Below are 17,192 nucleotides of genomic sequence, written 5' to 3'. Positions count from 1 at the left end.
GGGTTCTGGAACCAATTGACCACAGTAAACGAGGGATTACTGTAGTGGTGAGCAGTTATACATTTTATACTGAAAATATGTTTAATAAGTGTGTGAAGCATATTAAGGGAGGATTTAGGTTGTTAGCTTTTGTCAGTAATGAACAATGACAACTGAAGAAAGAGGGTTCTGTAGCTGAATCAAACTAAAACAGTCACTTTTATTGGAAATGTTGATCTGAAATTGGAGAAGAGCATCAACATCAAGCTCGCTGGAGGGTTTGAAGGGGAAGGAGTGAGCTATCCGTCCTTTTTCTATACCGCTTATATTCATCAGCGTTGTGGGGGTATGCTGGAGCCTATCCCAGCTGACTTCGGACGAAAGGCGAAGGTCATCTATAGCAGAATGTATTCAGAATGTAAACCTATATTTAACCCAGCAGATGGAATTTTGGTTTGAAACATCTTGAGTTACGTCACGTAATACGTCCCAAAAGCTGTCTTAATGTTTTATTTTATATTATATATACGTTATTCATTCATTCATTTTCTAATGTTTTTTCCTCACAAGGGTTGCGGGGGGTCTTCGGGCCAGGGGTACATCCTGGACTGGTGGCCAGCCAATCACAGGGCACATATAGACCATAACCATTCACACTCATATTCATACCTATGGACAATTTGGAGTCGCCAATTAACCTAGCATGTTTTTGGAATGTGGGAGGAAACCGGAGTACCCGGAGAAAACCCACGCATGCACAGGGAGAACATGCAAACTCCACACAGAGATGGCAGAGGGTGGAACTCCACACAGAGATGGCAGAGGGTGGACCGCCGTGCAGCCTCTTCCTTTATTTTAACTTTTATAATTTATTTATGCAAATGGAGAAGGACAAAGTCAGAAGCTATAAAATTACCACTTCCACACGGAATGGGAAGATAACTTTTCAGTATGTCATGTCGGACATGCCGTGACTGACTCCACACAGAGATGGCCGAGGGTGGAATTGAACCCTGGTCTCCTAGCTGGGAGGTCTGCGCGCTAACCACTAGATCGCCGTGCCGCCCATATATACATTATATTTATTCTTAATTTATGTATGTATATGGTTTTTACTGCACAGCATCTAGTGCCATGACAAAAATAGTGGCGTGAACAGCACCAAAGTGCACACCAAGCTTCTTAACAAAGTATTTTTTGGTTTGGATCAGAGCGCCGAACCACATGCAAACCTAAAAACACACAAAATTAGGTAAGAAAAAAAATGCTTTGAAATGTCTTTACTTTTTAAAAGCACCATAATTCATCACAAGTCCACACTATGAAATGTACACCAGCGTGGGCTTCACTATTTACATGTAGTTCACATACAAAAAGCAAAGACTGCTATTTCACATCTGCTATGAAAGTCCATAAACTCTTCTCTTGACAGGGAAGCTTACAGTTCATATAGAAATGACATACAAAACACACCTTAAAATGTTGTAAATATATCATGGGGGGGGGGGCTTGACTTGTTTGTAGAATGTACGGTGTGGAAGACTTCACAAAAAAAAAAAAACATAGAAATAGTTTATACACAGATAAATGTCAAGATCTATAAATAAATCTTCAACTTCCAAACTCCTTTTTATAACTAATAAATAGAAAAAAAGTAGGTCTTAAATTAATGCTAAATGCTAATTTACCTTCCCTTTCTCCTTTTCCTGCAATGTTTATAATTTAAGACATAAATTAAATGATAAGAAGTTAAATTACGCACATTGAGAGGCAAACAAACACTTTTACAAGGCAAAATACTGTATCTTTGGCAACACTGCGCTGATTACTTCAAGAATGTCTAAAAGTATCAAAGTACAGCTGCGAATCAGATCTCTGTGCCGAGGCATGCGATGCTCCATCAGAGCCCGCCCGTCCTGACCAAAAGTCTCGCTCTGAAACGACTTTCCTCTTGTGGCTTCGGAGCGCTTTTCCTTCTGCCTGTGCAGATTCAATTTCCCCCAGTGGTTGGTCTCATTTGAAAGGCAAAAAAATGCGTGTTGGCTTCAATAAACGTGGATGTGTTGTACATGTGAGCGCACGTTCTTGTTTCGTGCTTGCGTGCATGCTTGCTCGTACTTAATGCCTATGTGTGTGTGTGTAGATGTTTTCTTATGAGGCTCCTATTTACACGAAGATACTTGGTTACAGTCCAAGCGAGGGGAAATGAAATGATTGTTGTCTGCATTTAAAATAAAATTGTTTTGTTTTGAAGCCAGCACATTTCTAAAAAAATCTGTCAGATCTCCAAGAGTCCGCTGCTGTTTTCCACCCCGGCGGGCGCCCCCGTCTTCTCGTCTCCATTGGCGATTGGGTCAGTGACGGGATTGCCGGCGCCGACATTGAGCTCCGTCGTCTCCTCGTTCCGGTGGTCGGCGTCTCCCTCCGCGGTCACGGTTTTCCCCTGCAGCGCGGAGTCTGCGTGGGTCTTCTGGTGTTTGGAGAGGTGGTCGCTGCGGGTGAAGCGTTTGTTACACAGGAGGCAGGTGAACTTCTTCTCCCGCGTGTGGGTGCGCACGTGTCTCTCCAGTTCGTCTGAGCGGGTGAAGCGCTTCCCGCAGAAGAGCCAGTTGCACACAAAGGGCCTCTCACCCGTGTGCCAGCGCAGGTGGGCCTTCAGGTGGGAGGCCTTGCCGTAGACTTTCCCACAACCCGGGATGTGGCAGCTGTGGACCGGCTTCTTCCTCAGAGACGCGGCCGACGCCCCCAGTCTCTCCAGCTCCTGGCAGTTGGGACAGTCGCAGGAGGACCTTGAGGGCGTCGAACCTGCACTGTAGCCCCCTGATCCCCTCGCTGGCTTTAACCCCATGGGACTCTCAATTAACCCCGCGCCTTGCACAGGCTTGGGCTTGTACATGTCCTGGGGCAGCATGTGCTGGGAGGGCTGGAGGAGGTGTGAGGAGGAGCCCAGACCCACCGAAGGGTAGGGAGCTGGGTTTAAGGGGGTGAAATCGGTGCTGTAGCTGGGCAACTGTGGGCTAAGGGAAGCCTGAGGCGCCACCGGCTGAAGCGAAGCTTGGAGACCGCCGTCCGATTGAGGCTGGGTCGCTGACAGCCAGTTGGAGTTGGGATGGACGTCCCACCAAGAAGACGTGGCATTAGCAGGGGCGGCGGTGATCCCTGGATGGATGCCGGCTTTGTACCATGAGCCATAAGGGTGTGTCATATCTAGCGAGGTATAGACACTGGTGAGACAGTCCGCCGTGGCGTGGCTTTTGGACACTAACAAGGACTGATCCTGGGAGACGGATGTCTGGAAGGAGTGGGAGAAGGGGTTATATTCTGTAGTGTAGCCTCCGGTGGTGGGAGGGGGGCTTCCAGTCGGAGTGAGCAGTCCGCCGCCTCCAGCTGTGGTGAAGGAGCCGCTATAGGAGTCCGCCAGGCCGCTGCCGTCTGCGGTGCGAGCGTTCTTGGCTGTCTGAAGGTCGGAGGTCATGTTGTAGGGCTTCTTAAGTGGCGTGGTGCTGCTGTTCTTACCGGGTGTCGCAGAGTCCCTGACTGGGCTGGTGCTGCCGAACTTGTTACAGGTTGCAGTTAGCATAGCCAGAGGACTGGAGCCATAGCGTGCTTCTTCCTGGGGGGGGGGGGGAACATGAGACATGAGTCTGGCGGCTCTGTCAGTGTCAACTTAACACCAAACTCATGGTTCTGCCTGTGCCCTCGGGATTCAAAGTGCTGCGTTTATGCTTGCGGAGGGAACGCACTGTGACTTGGCTTCAGTTCCGCTTAAAAACTCTGATCTGCTTTGTTCATTCTGCACTCGAACCCTCTACACAGGTCCTAGAAATATGTGCACCTGTAGCACAGTATGCATGTTTTGCATAACAGTTTCATTCATATAGCACATTTTTATTCTGTAAACAAAGCTAGGAAACGAGTCTAACCATATAAATATGTTTACCAGCTGCCAAAATGATAGATTACCCCTTCTTGGACATGAAATACAACAAAGAAACTTATTTTCTAAGAAAACTGCAACATATTTGCAACATTTATTGGACTCGAACCTTAAATCAGCATTGACATACTAGAAGAAAAAAATGCATACTTACAATTAGATTCCCTACCTCCAGAATAGATGCGGCCATCCCTGAGAAACAAAATCCTAAAGGAAGCTGAGGTGGGGGGGGGGAGCGGGAGAGGTGCAGCTCAGTGTCCCGGGACAGTTTGGAAGAAGTTAGGCTGCAACGCGGGGAAGTGTTTTGAGTCTCCAAGAGCCCGCCCCACTCCCCTCCCCCTAATTACAGGCTTAAAGGGGGGAACGAAGGGGGGAGGTGGATGCAGATTGGTGGATGAGAATAAAAACCCGCCTCCCCAAACAAACGGCATGTCAAGTTTGTTGCGGAATGAGATGCATGAATGGGTTTCTCGTCCATCATCCGTTTCACAGGAGTCCATATCATGTCCAACTGTAGCATCCAGCAGAGGTTTCCCATCAAGATGAATGACCTGGAATGTTCATGTTCATCAAATGCAGGAGAGCGGAAAATCAAGTCATGAGTGGAAAAATCACAAAAGAACACGACGGCTCATTGGCTACATTTATCATGTAAAAAAATACATGACTCGGGCCTGAGCTTGTGGTTTTTTTTTTAGTCAGGATTTTTATTATTATTCTTGTTTAAGCCATTCTGCCGGTTTCCAACACACTGAAAGTTAAATGCTGTCTCAGACGTGACGGCTGTGTCGAGGGGAGAGGAAAAACAGCATCAGGTGGTTAAAATCAAGAGGAGATTATCACATAAAACATGCAGAGAATAATGTCATGATGGAGTCAGGCGCTGATGAAGAAAAAGGAACAAACCACAAATGAAAGCAGCACTCATGAGTTGAAATCCTGCCAGGGACAGTTGACAGGGGAAATATCTGCTTTTGCATTAATGATATCAAGACCGTTGTACGCATGATGTTGCTTGATATACAAATAAATCAGGAACAGCTCATAAGGGGAACTAATGGAAGCTTGTCAACACTCAGAAATCCAGACAGTACTCTATTTGTTTGGCTAAGCTAACTCTTCTACTCCTGAACCCCGTGCATAGTGTGAAAATGTGTCAAAACATGCCCCCTATGTTGCCCGTGCTATTAGTTTTCTGACAAATACACCACATGGTGGCGCTGTTATTAAGCCCAAAGGTTGATCTTCATAAGTGGAATTGCTGTAAAACTGTAAAAACTGTAAAAATAATCCTGTCCTATTCAAAAAATACCGTAAAAATGGGCATATTCCAGACACACTGTAGTTGTTACGTATAAAAGTATATATTCATTTATTCATTTTCTACCGCTTTTTCCTCACAAGGGTCGCGGGGGTGCTGGAGCCTATCCCAGCCAATCACAGGGCACATATAGTCGCCAGCCAATCACAGGGCACATATAGACAAACAACCATTCACACTCACATTCATACCTATGGACAATTTGGAGTCACCAATTAACCTAGCAAGTTTTTGGAATGTGGGAGGAAACCGGAGTACCCGGAGAAAACCCACACATGCACGGGGAGAACATGCAAACTCCACACAGAGATGGCCGAGGGTGGAATTGAACCCTGGTCTCCTAGCTGTGAGGTCTGCGTGCTAACCACTCGTCCGCCGTGCCACCCCAAAAGTATATATAACACAAATATTAGGGCTGTTGCTTAAAATATTTAATCTTGATTAATAGCTTATTGTCCATAGTTAACTCAGAATTAATCGCAGATGAGAAAAGTTTATATTAAGTAGGGCTGTAAATGTCTTTGCGGAGAACAATTTGATACAAAACTACGATAACAACCATAACTACATTACGACATTTTATTTAAATAGATGCCAAATGTCAAAAATACTATACAATTAGAAATCTCATGGCTTTTGCATGTTTAAAGCAAGCAGCGTTTTAACCCACTTTGGTTGACAGTACTTGAACGCAACTTGGACAATAGTTGCTCCCACTTGTAGTTACACAGTGGCAACTACGGCCTGTGATTTCATTGTATTATCAGTATGCTAGTCAGTCTTTGCTGTTTTCAGGTTTTTTTTTTTTCAAAAATATTAAAATGTTTTTCTTAAATAATATTTGTAAATGTTCTTTTTGTAATATTATGACTTAATGCCCCAAATCTTTTGACATTATTCCCATAACATAACTTTGTCCCCAACCAAATTTTCCAAAAATGACAAGTGTATTTAGTTTTGTTTGTTTCTCATAATATTTTGACTTAATTTCAACTCTGTTACTAAAATAACATTATTTTTATTCATAATATTACCAGTGTATTCTTATACACTGAAAATAATGTCATTTTTCTTTAATATTTCAACTTGTTGATGCTAAAATTATGTTAGTTTTGCCTTCATAATATTATATTATTGTCATATTTATTTTCTCCATTAGAATACACCTTTCTTTTATTAAATTTTTTACTTTATCCTTGTAAGGTTGTCAAGTTTTGTAGTTTTTTTTGTTAAAGTCCCTGATCTAATCTATCACCTTATTCCTTTCATAGTAAGGGTAAAAATATACAAAAATTAGTATGGGTATATTAATTATAGTATCGTAACGATGCTCGTGGTCCTGGACCGTAAAGTCAAAGTGAAAAGAACATTTCTAAATGGAGCATCCTTGTTTTTATTTGTCAAACATGACCAAAAAGCTCACATTATTTGTTTTATGTCTTTCAACTGAAGACATGAATGCGATGGTAACTTTTTTCCCAGATGAGAAAGCTATGTTTGTTTGCCTGATTTCATTTGTTGGTCAAAAAAAAAGCAGCAAAAAAGTCCACTTTCAGTCAAAAAGACAGATTCTCATCTCCTTCTTGTGGGCGTCGCTTCTTTTTTTTTCTGAAGGCGAGCACAGAAGATTAAAATTGTTGTCAAAAATAAACATATAATTTCTGTCCTTATTTTCTCCTCAATTACAGGGCATGGTCAGAGCTGGGCTTGTCGTTCTGGAGAGTCTGGCCCTCACAAGAACACAGCGGCTATATTTGGTAGTCTGCTCTCCAACTAACCTTCATCGCTTTATTTTGTTATTCCAAGAAGGGGTGTGAGTGGAAGAACAAAGGCTGCTATCTGGCCATCTTCCTATATGTCCGTACATCCATTTATGCAGCTTATCTCATATGTCATAAAAGTTTATAAAATCTCCCAACACGCTCTGAGGGATTTCCTTCCCCTCTCATTTGGCACATGGCCTGCTACTGCTTGAAGTCGTTAACAAAGTCTTCCCTCTCCTTAACACCCATTAATGCTTTATGTTTTACATATAAGTGAAATGACAGGGCAGGTGAGAATAAATGGGTTGCTGCTCCCTTACTTTATAAGAGTTATCATGCTGTTAGACCTTGGCGTGTTCGCATTTACAGCTGCCATCAAATGGGGGCAAGTGAAGTGTATAATTAAAGAAGTAATACGGTTTATGGCTTTTCCCTGCTCCATTTGCCAGTTTGAGCCCAGTTTGATTCTGGTTGATCAACTGGAACGGCAGCGGGAGACGCCGGATGGGCCCAAACCTGTTGCGACATGAGGTTTTATATTTGTACCAAGTAACGCCCATAGTGACTCCAAATTGTCCATAGGTATGAATGTGAGTGTGAATGGTTGTTTGTCTATATGTGCCCTGTGATTGGCTGGCGACCAGTCCAGGGTGTACCCCGCCTCTCGCCCGAAGACAGCTGGGATAGGCTCCAGCACCCCCGCGACCCTTGTGAGGATAAGCGGTAGAAAATGAATGAATATACGTGTATATATATATATATATATATATATATATATATATATATATATATATATATATATATATATATATATATATATATATATATATATATATATATATATATATATATATATATATATATATATATATATATATATATATATATATATATATATATATATATATATATATATATACTGCTGACTACCGATCAAAGGTTTTAGAACACTCCCATTTCTCTGTGGGAAAAACTACATATTTAGGTCTTAAGATAGTCTCTTCCATTGTTCATTCCCTTTTTTCTTATATATATATATGTAGCAACAAATGACTTTCTCCAGTACAATTCTGTTCAACTGATGCTCACAAGGGTATACTACCACAGTGTGTTCTGAACACTGCTTTTATGCAGACAGAGGAGGTAGTAAGTACTCCAGAACTTGGAACACTGTAGAAATTAGTTGCACCAACTGCCAAAGCTTGATCAACCTCCAGTTTTGCAGAACAACTTCAAAAAGTTGACCCATTTTTGTGGTGCCTGAAACAGGCCTTTATGTATAATTCTGAAATACGTATTATTTTTCAGTTTTGGGTACGCTCTGAACTAACCACATTGCCTGTTTGTTTTTAAACATGTCTCTGTCTGTGATAAAAAGTCACATTTGGAGTCCGACATCAAGAAGCTAACTAAGCTAACTCTAGCTAGCAAGTTAGCCAGCTGCTGCCAGTGACAGCTTGGCAAAGAGTGTAAGCAAAGATACAAGATAAGTTGAACGACAATACGTGTGACAAGGGAATGATCAAACATGTTGGCATTGATTGGCATAGCCTATATAGCCTATATATAGACTAGTTTTGTGTGTGTCCGTTGTTGGCTCAATATGGGTGTTTGCTAACACACGTAGTGTTTGATGCCACGTGCCGGTTGGTTTTTGCGACTGGCCTTGAAAGGCATTTATCGGCATATGTTTTTTTATGGACATTAACTGATATTGATCAGTGGGATTTTGACGCTTCACTCATGGTTTTTTAATATATTAACCCAAAACTCTGTAAATTATGCTATTTTGTTAATTTAAGCAAATTGTGTGTATTTATGTGCCTAAATTAAGCATTTCTAAGCATTCAGAAGATGCATTACAGAGATGCGATGATATGTAATATTCTAGACTGGTCACTAGGTGTCAGTAATGTTACTGTCATGTTGGGTGAGACACACAAGCACCAGACTTGAATGTTGGAACAACAGGATTTCATTGCAGGTTTGAATGATTTCACAACAGCCACAATAATTCCTAACATGGGCCACTGTTGTGGCTGGAACCCACACCACACCAAGCTAAAACTCAACTCTGAACCCCTGATGTCACTTTCTGTCCGCACTCCCAATCAGCTTCCCTAGCATTGGAACATAATTGAAACAACACACATGCTCATAACTCTTATTTACTCTTAGTATATCAACTAAATTGGGTAATAGGAGTGTAAAGGTTAGTACAGTGGTGTCATTTCATGTCTACAGGACTTTATAATAATGTTACATGTCTCTGTACCGTACCAAAATATGTGATTACAAATACACATACCGAATACACTTACCCTAGTATACAGGTACTTTACTTAGTGTAAAGCGTGGAAGGATACAGAACAGCCACACTGAGGAAGATAATCATCACTTATTAGTTAACTTTTCCCAAGCAGCAGTGCGCCAAAGAAAAGGAAAGCCATCACTCTGGAAGTGAAAATGAACATCATGAAAAGCTGTGAGAGAAGGCACACACGCCCACTAATATGCTAATGACGGGGGTCATGGATTCTGTGCGCTGTTACAAGACAATCATCGGAATGTTATTGTTATTATATTATATTATTGATTTTTATATGATTGATTTCCTTCTGGCGGCACGGCGGTCTAGTGGTTAGCGCGCAGACCTCACAGCTAGGAGACCAGGGTTCAATCCCCACCCTCGGCCATCTCTGTGTGGAGTTTGCATGTTCTCCCCGTGCATGCGTGGGTTTTCTCCGGGTACTCCGGTTTCCTCCCACATTCCAAAAACATGCTAGGTTAATTGGCCACTCCAAATTGTCCATAGGTATAAATGTGAGTGTGAATGGTTGTTTGTCTATATGTGCCCTGTGATTGGCTGGCGACCAGTCCAAGGTGTACCCCGCCTCTTGCCCGAAGACAGCTGGGATAGGCTCCAGCAACCCCCGCGACCCTCGTGAGGAAAAGCGGTAGAAAATGAATGAATGATTTCCTTCTTATATTTCATCTCTTTGTATTTTACTGTATATGTCATTAGTGAGGACCCCCTATATGTGCCGTTTGACTTTTCCCTCTTAGAAAAATGACTTCATGTCTTACTTGGGCAGTTTTCAAGCGTTTTACCGTGACTTTAAGAAGACATTCCAGGACTCTGGCCAGCTCTGCAGGCATGCATCTCTCCCATAGACTTCCTAGCAAGGTCATCCAGCAGCCTCCTCTTCTGAAATAGTAGTGAGAGGTTTGGCAGGTTATTGTTTTTTTTTTTTTTTCATGATAGCAACGCATGCAAGCGCGGAACAGCACAGCAACTATGCTTTTAATTACGTGCGTGTTTTTAATGCATGGTATGGTGTTACTGTGTTCTTTGGTGCGATCAGAGCGAATAAAGTGGATCAATGGAATATCTCTCCATTAATGCATTCCCCTCAAGCCTCAGAAAATTAACAATGTTCATAATACTGCGACGGAGGGGGAAAAAAGTGAAATGATTGGATGTGTTTTACATCGCTGCTGATGGAAATGTGGTGAAAGGGAATCAGGGTCAGGGATAGACTTGCCTTGCAGCATGACTCTGTGCTATTTTTCCAGGCCATGTGGTCAAAGATTGAGAGAGCTTGTCAACGGAAAATGAGAGAGAGAAATGTCTGTGTGTGTGTGTGTGTTGGTGTGTACGTGTGTGTACAGACGGACAGACTGGAGGGGGGATAGACAGGAAGAGGGACACAGCGAGCCAAAGTGGTGGTTACATTTGTAGTGCCGTTGATGCTGCTGATTGTGGCGTCAGATCTTAGTCACTTTTGCCATGTTGGAGTCAGACATGCAAAAGTGACAGCATGCTTTGGTAAACCACCTGGCCGCCATGAGGGGTCTGTGTCTGCTTTGGGGCAAGATGGTAGTTTTGACTAATGCAAGCACCAGTAGACTGCAATGCCGCCACCAGTGGATAGAACATGTTCAGTCACCAGACTTGGTGGGAAGACCATAAAGTCTCAAGATACGGTTTTTCCAACTTGCATCATGTAAATGAGAAGACTAATTCTATTAAGACCCGCAAACCCTCTATTCATTTCCACTGAGATTGACTCTAGATCAGGGGTCTCAAACACGCAGCCCGCCGGTCAAATGTAGCCCGCAGGACACTAGTTTGAGGCCCCCACCTTGATATGAAAGTTTAATGTTTAATGATATGGATGCTGTATGGCATCATGTACCCAGAAAAAAATATTACTTTTGATTCATGTTCATGTTAAAGGTTAAATAACTGTTAATAGTTATCCTCCCTATCCGTGTGGAAGTGGTAAGTTTTTGGCTATTTAAGTTTAAAGGAAATAACTTGAAGGCTACCGTTTAGGTCGCTAGCTCTCTAGTTTGCGAGTTAGCATGTGTCTCAAGACCCTGCAGTTGCGCAATATGCTGTAAATAAAAAGAGTATAAAATATGACTATAGTTGCCAATTAACCTAGCATGTTTTTGGAATGTGGGAGGATCCCCGGAGAAAACCCACACATGCACGAGGAGAACATGCAAACTCCACACAGAGATGGCCAAGGGTGGAATTGAACTCGGATCTCCTAGCTGTGAGGCCTGTGTGCTAACCACTCGTCCGCCGTGCAGCCCTATTGCTTATCATGTCTACTATATTGCCTCCAATAATACGTTTTTATAAAGTGGTAAACAGGTTTTCTATTTTCTAACTACAAATATATTCAATTTATTATATTGAATCCTGCTTTGCAGAAATTCACTGATCACAGTTGAGTCTGGAACCAGTTAATCGCAATAAACAAGGGACGACTGTAACTTTACACACTTAAAAACAACACCAGTTTTATGAAATGTTGTTGCAAAATAACACCCTAAAGAGGCATAAGATGATGTGATGTTTTTGTGTTGATATAAAATACTGTAGCTTTAGCCCAGACATTGAGAAAATGTCAACAACATGCTTGGACTTTATTTATCTTTATCTTTTATCAACGAATGACTTTATTGAAACAACGGCACTGTTTCCTGGCTCATCCAATCAGCAGTCAGGACACATTCACAGCCCGTGAGACGATGGGAAAGTAGACATTTCAAAAATACAGTATGTACACAAATACAAATATCTGTATGAATAATAAAGATACAAAGTTATAGGAGTGGGGGGTTGGTTTTGGCCTGCGATCTAAAGTCAGCATTGAATTTGGACGCCTCTGAATCAAAAGGGCCTGCATGCAACTGGCTCAAGATGATATTTTTTTTCAACCAAACAAATACAGTATAAGAACAGCACCACCAGCTAGCATATGTTACCAATAGTGGTTTAGAAGTACAGATTAAATCTGAGTGTATCATCTGAAAACAAACATAATTGATGCGTGTGTGTTACACGGGGCGCGACTTGCATGTTCGAAACAGAAGAAGAGGGCGGGATACAATGCTTGACTCATGGCTGTAAGTAAGCAGCTTCTCAACAGCTGCGCAACGGCTGCAAACAGTCTCTAGAATTTTTTAAAAATCCATTTTAAATTTAAATAGTGTATTGAAAGTGCTTTGTCCAAATTGTGACAGTTTCAAAATGCTTTCAAAAAGAAAGATCTCCCATTTCGTGTGGAAGTGGTACATTTTTGGCCTCTTACTTTTTCTATCTACCCAACCTCATTTCAAACCCTTTCTTAAGTGTACAGCAAATAAACATAGCGAGTGAGCAAGGTAGTTTGCGTCAGTCTCTAGCCTGTGCTTAAAGGCTAGGTCCCAAGGGCTTCTACGGCCAGTCTACTGCACAAAAATGAATACAGAAAGAAACGCACAGAGGCCAAAATATATTGTAACAGCTATAACAACTTATGATATTTTCGGGTTGCAAGACAAACTTATGCACTTCGTACATCTTTGTCTTTAACTGAGGCGGAATTAACAGCGCTACTGCACGCCATTTTTTTAAAAATTAATCAACATCTGGGGCTGCACGGCGGTTGAGTGGTTAGTGCGCAGACTTCACAGCTAGGAGACCAGTGTTCAATACCACCCTCGGCCATTTCTATGTGGAGTTTGCATGTTCTCCCCGTGCATGTGTGGGTTTTCTCCGGGTACTCCGGTTTCCTCCCACATTCCAAAAACATGCTAGGTTAATTGGCGACTCCAAATTGTCCATAGGTATGAATGTGAGTGTGAATGGTTGTTTGCCTATATGTGCCCTGTGATTGGCTGGAGACCAGTCTCGCCCAAAGACAGCTGGGATAGGCTCCAGCATACCTGCAACACTCGTGAGTATAAGCGGTATAAAATGAATGAATGAATATTTGATACGTAATTTGCCAACAGAACAAGAAAATGTGATTCATCAAAATGGCCTTTTTGTTCATTTTGGCACGTCAAAAAATGTCCTTATTATGATTTTTTTTAACCCAAAAATATATTATGATACACAATCTTCCATCAGAAAAATGTACTTTTACTTATGGGTTTTCTAACTATTTGTAGTTAGAAAATAGAAAACCTGTTTACCACTTTATGAAAACGTATTATTGGAGTCCTCTCGACATGAAATAACACCCCTATAGTCACCTTTATACTCAAATTACGTAATATAGTAGACATGATAAGCAATAGGGCTGCACGGGGAACAAGTGGTTAGCACACAGGCCTCACAGCTAGGAGATCCGATTTCAATTCCACCCTTGGCCATCTCTGTGTGGAGTTTGAGAGGTTAATTGCAGACTCCAAATTGTCCATAGGTATGAATGTGAGTGTGAATGGTTGTTTGTCTATATGTGCCCTGTGATTGGCTGGCGACCAGTCCAGGGTGTACCCCACCTCTCACCCGAAAACAGCTGGGATAGGCTCCAGCACCCCCCACAACCCTTGTGAGGATAAGCGGTAGAAAATGAATGAATGAATAATCAAATCTCACTTGAAGAATGCATTCAATCCACGACTTTTTTGTACTCAATCTTTCAAGAAGTGGGTCCAAGCACTTCCAAACAAACGCCAGCCAGCCGCCTTCTTACCGTACACAAGCCGTCATGTGGTCTGTAATCTGGCCGTCTGTCGAGGAGACTTGCGGCCACCTAATGACCCCCAGCAGGCGCTGTGTGTACAATTGCTCGGCGTGGTGCAATGACAGCCTCTTTCAATATATCTTTATTTGTACCTTGTGAAATGACTGTGTAGGGCATTGAGCCTGTCCTGGAAGGCCGCTGCTTCTTTGTCTTATGCAAGAATGAATGAATTTGTCCTTTATGTTGTGCTGTATTATATTACATGGCATAAATATTCCACTCCATCAATTCCCGAAACAATTAACTGGCTTGTTTAAAGAAAAGAAAAGCAGCCATAGGGCAGTGGTGTGGGCTCCGTGCCACACTTCTTCACATTCAAACACACAAGCCAACTATAACAAAATAAAGTGAAATATTTCTTTTTGTAGAGAAATATGAGCATGTCAGCATGTCAAAACAGCCCTGCAGTGACATTCAGGCTGGCAACTTCCAAACTGACTGCAGATGTATTTGAGGCGCTCGCTCGGCCAGCTTGTGGAACCTCACTCTATTTGCTAAGCGTAAACGTTATTGTAATATCTAGATTGCTGTGGCAGCTCATTTAGGCAGCAATTTCCTTCATAAGAGTATGAATCCTTCATTTATTCATTTATATCCTCAAGGGAGCACTCACACTGGGAGCACTCACAGACCATGGAGGATCTTTGACTAGTATTTATGCAGTCGATACATAAAAACAGCAGAGCGCTTTTGTCATGTAGAGGATCTTTGACTGGCGTTTATGCAATGTGTTCTTAGGAGACAGCAGAACACATGTATCTCATGTAGAGGTTCTTTGACTAGCGTTTATACAATATGTTCTTAAAAAGACCACCTCAGTCTGTCATGTAGAGGTTCTTTGACTAGCATTTATGAAGTGTGTTCTTAAGTGACAGCAGAGTACACGTATGTCATGTAGAGGATCTTTGACAAGCGTTTTGGCAGTAGTTCCTGAAAAAAACAGCATCGCAGCCCTGTTATGTAGAGGATCTTTGACGGGCGTTTATGCAGTGTGTTCTTAAGACACAGCAAAGTACGCGTATGTCATGTAGAGGATCTTTGACTAGCGTTTATGCAGTGTGTTCTTAAGAGACAGCAAAGTATGCGTATGTCATGTAGAGGATCTTTGACTAGCGTTTATGCAGTGTGTTCTTAAGTGACAGCAGAGTACACGTATCTCATGTAGAGGATTTTTGACAAGCGTTTTGGCAGTAAGTCCTTAAAAACAGCAGTGCAGTGCTGTCGTAGAAGATCTTTGACTAGCGTTTATGCAGTGTGTTCTTAAGTGACAGCAGAGTACACATATCTCATGTAGAGGATCTTTGACAAGTGTTTTGGCAGTAGGTCCTTAAAAACAGCAGAACGCTTTTGTCATTTAGAGGATCTTTGACTAGCGTTTATTCAGTGTGTTCTGATGAGGCAGCAGAGTGCTTCTGTTATATAGAAAACATTACTTGCCTTTTGGTAGTAAGTCCTTAAAAATAGCAGATCTTTGATTTGCTTTTCTGAATTCATTCATTCATTTTCTAACGCTTTTCCTCACGGGGGGGGGGGGTGCTGGAGCCTATCCCAGCTGTCTTCGGGCGAGAGGCGAGGTACACCCTGGACTGGTTGCCAGCCAATCACAGGGCACATATAGACAAACAACCATTCACACTCACATTCATACCTATGGACAATTTGGAGTCGCCAATTAACCTAGCATGTTTTTGGAATGTGGGAGGAAACTGGAGTACCCGGAGAAAACCCTCACATGCACGGGGAGAACATGCAAACTCCACACAGAGATGGGTGGAATTGAACCCTCGTCTCCTAGCTGTGAGGTCTGCGCGCTAATCACTAGACCGCCGTGCCGCCAATTTCTGAATTTTGATTATATTATTGTTATATAAAGGATCTTTTATTCATGTTCTTCCGTACGTACTCCATTCATATAGCACATCTTTGAGTAGCGTTTATGAAGTAATGGTTATGGTAATGGTTTTATTTCATTTGAACATGCATCAGATTACAATTGAATGCATCCCATAATCAGTTCACAGTTCCACATGTCCAAAAGGAGTAGGAAGAAGCAAAGCTTATTAAATCCTACCCCTCCATCTGGTACTTTTACAATCAGTAACTGTTACATTTGTTCACTTCCTGCTTTCGTAATATAGTTTAAGTTTTTTTTTTTGTTGTTGTTGTTTTTTTTTTATTTTTAAATTTTGTAATTTTTTGTCCCGTACCAACGTACGAGGTGAGTAAGTCCCTAAAAACAGCAAAGCACTCCTGTCATACAGAGGATCTTTGACTAGTGTAAACATATTGCCTCTGTTTCAATTCCAGCCTTTTGACTTTACATTTGAAGGAATGGCAGCGCCCCGCATGCAAAATAAGAAAAATAGTGAAGGGGGGGAGAAGTCTGCCCCTCACCAGTACGTGTCTTTGTGAAAATGTGGCCCCCAGAACAATGGAGTGAAATAGCCTCGGGTTAGATTGTGCAGGTGTATGTGATATTGTAATGGGTGAGTTTTTTGTGGCCTTTATTCAAAGGTTGTCGTGTCAGTGAGGCAGTGAGCTGCACCCCACATGGTGGAACACCTTCTCCTCTCGCCTATAACTGCTTTTTATATATTTAGTCAATGCCCCCAGACCCTGACAGCAGCTGCTGTTGAGGTTTGGGTGGGAGCTCATTACTCCTTGGTGGAGCCCTGCCAAAAGTCGGGGAGGGTTTCTTCTTTTTTGAGGGAGAAATTTGAGGTTTTCTTTTTTTGGGGGTTACTTTATTTCATATGGGTAAATCTAACGCCATACGTGCTGTGATGTGTTCCATGTGTGGAGCGTGCCACCAGCGGTCGTCTTTAACTGGAATGCTCACTTCCGTTTCCCAATTGAGTGGATGAACTCCCTTCCCCTGTAGCACCAAAATAACCAACATTATATGTTCACTTTAGTCAAAATGCTTGAATATTAGCTTAAGAGTCATTCCTCTGAATTTGGTCGTTTTAACTCAATCAAAATAAAATTACATTTTGTTCCTTTTTAATCTAAATCTGATAATAAACAAATTGAACTACTCAAAATGTGCATTGACCCATCTCAGTTTCCTAAGTCAAAATGAGGAGCAGAAATGAAAGTAAATACTAATCCCTCATTTATTGAGGTGAATTGGTCTCAGACACGCCCGTCATGAGTGAATT

The 17,192-nt window shown here is 42.1% G+C and overlaps 1 protein-coding gene across 2 annotated transcripts; it reads right to left on the bottom strand.

The window, feature by feature from the left end:
* Nucleotides 1-2,257: 2,257 nt before the first annotated feature.
* Nucleotides 2,258-4,106, bottom strand: sp7 (Sp7 transcription factor). Of its 2 annotated transcripts, none has more exons than XM_058055212.1 (2): nucleotides 4,071-4,106; nucleotides 2,258-3,592 (listed from the first exon to the last, which is right to left on the bottom strand). In XM_058055212.1, the coding sequence occupies exons 1-2, from the start codon at nucleotides 4,104-4,106 to the stop codon at nucleotides 2,258-2,260; spliced, it is 1,371 nt and encodes a 456-aa protein (XP_057911195.1). The 2 variants fall into 2 exon arrangements, with proteins under 2 accessions (XP_057911195.1, XP_057911196.1); XM_058055213.1 differs by having other exon boundaries at nucleotides 4,086-4,106.
* Between the last annotated feature and the right edge of the window lie 13,086 nt (nucleotides 4,107-17,192).

Source organism: Doryrhamphus excisus, chromosome 18 (assembly GCF_030265055.1).
Source record: "Doryrhamphus excisus isolate RoL2022-K1 chromosome 18, RoL_Dexc_1.0, whole genome shotgun sequence".
Classification (NCBI taxonomy): Eukaryota; Metazoa; Chordata; class Actinopteri; order Syngnathiformes; family Syngnathidae; genus Doryrhamphus; species Doryrhamphus excisus.
The sequence above is the reverse complement of the archived record's forward strand: the minus strand, read 5'-3'. Positions and strand labels throughout refer to the sequence as shown.

Excerpts from the sequence above, each read along its gene's own strand:
- sp7 (XM_058055212.1), bottom strand. The coding sequence starts at position 4,106 with ATGGCCGCATCTATTCTGGAGGTAGGGAATCTAATT. Across the intron at positions 3,593-4,070 it reads TGGAGGTAGGGAATCTAATT|GAAGAAGCACGCTATGGCTC; the intron begins GTAAGTATGCAT and ends CCCCCCCCCCAG.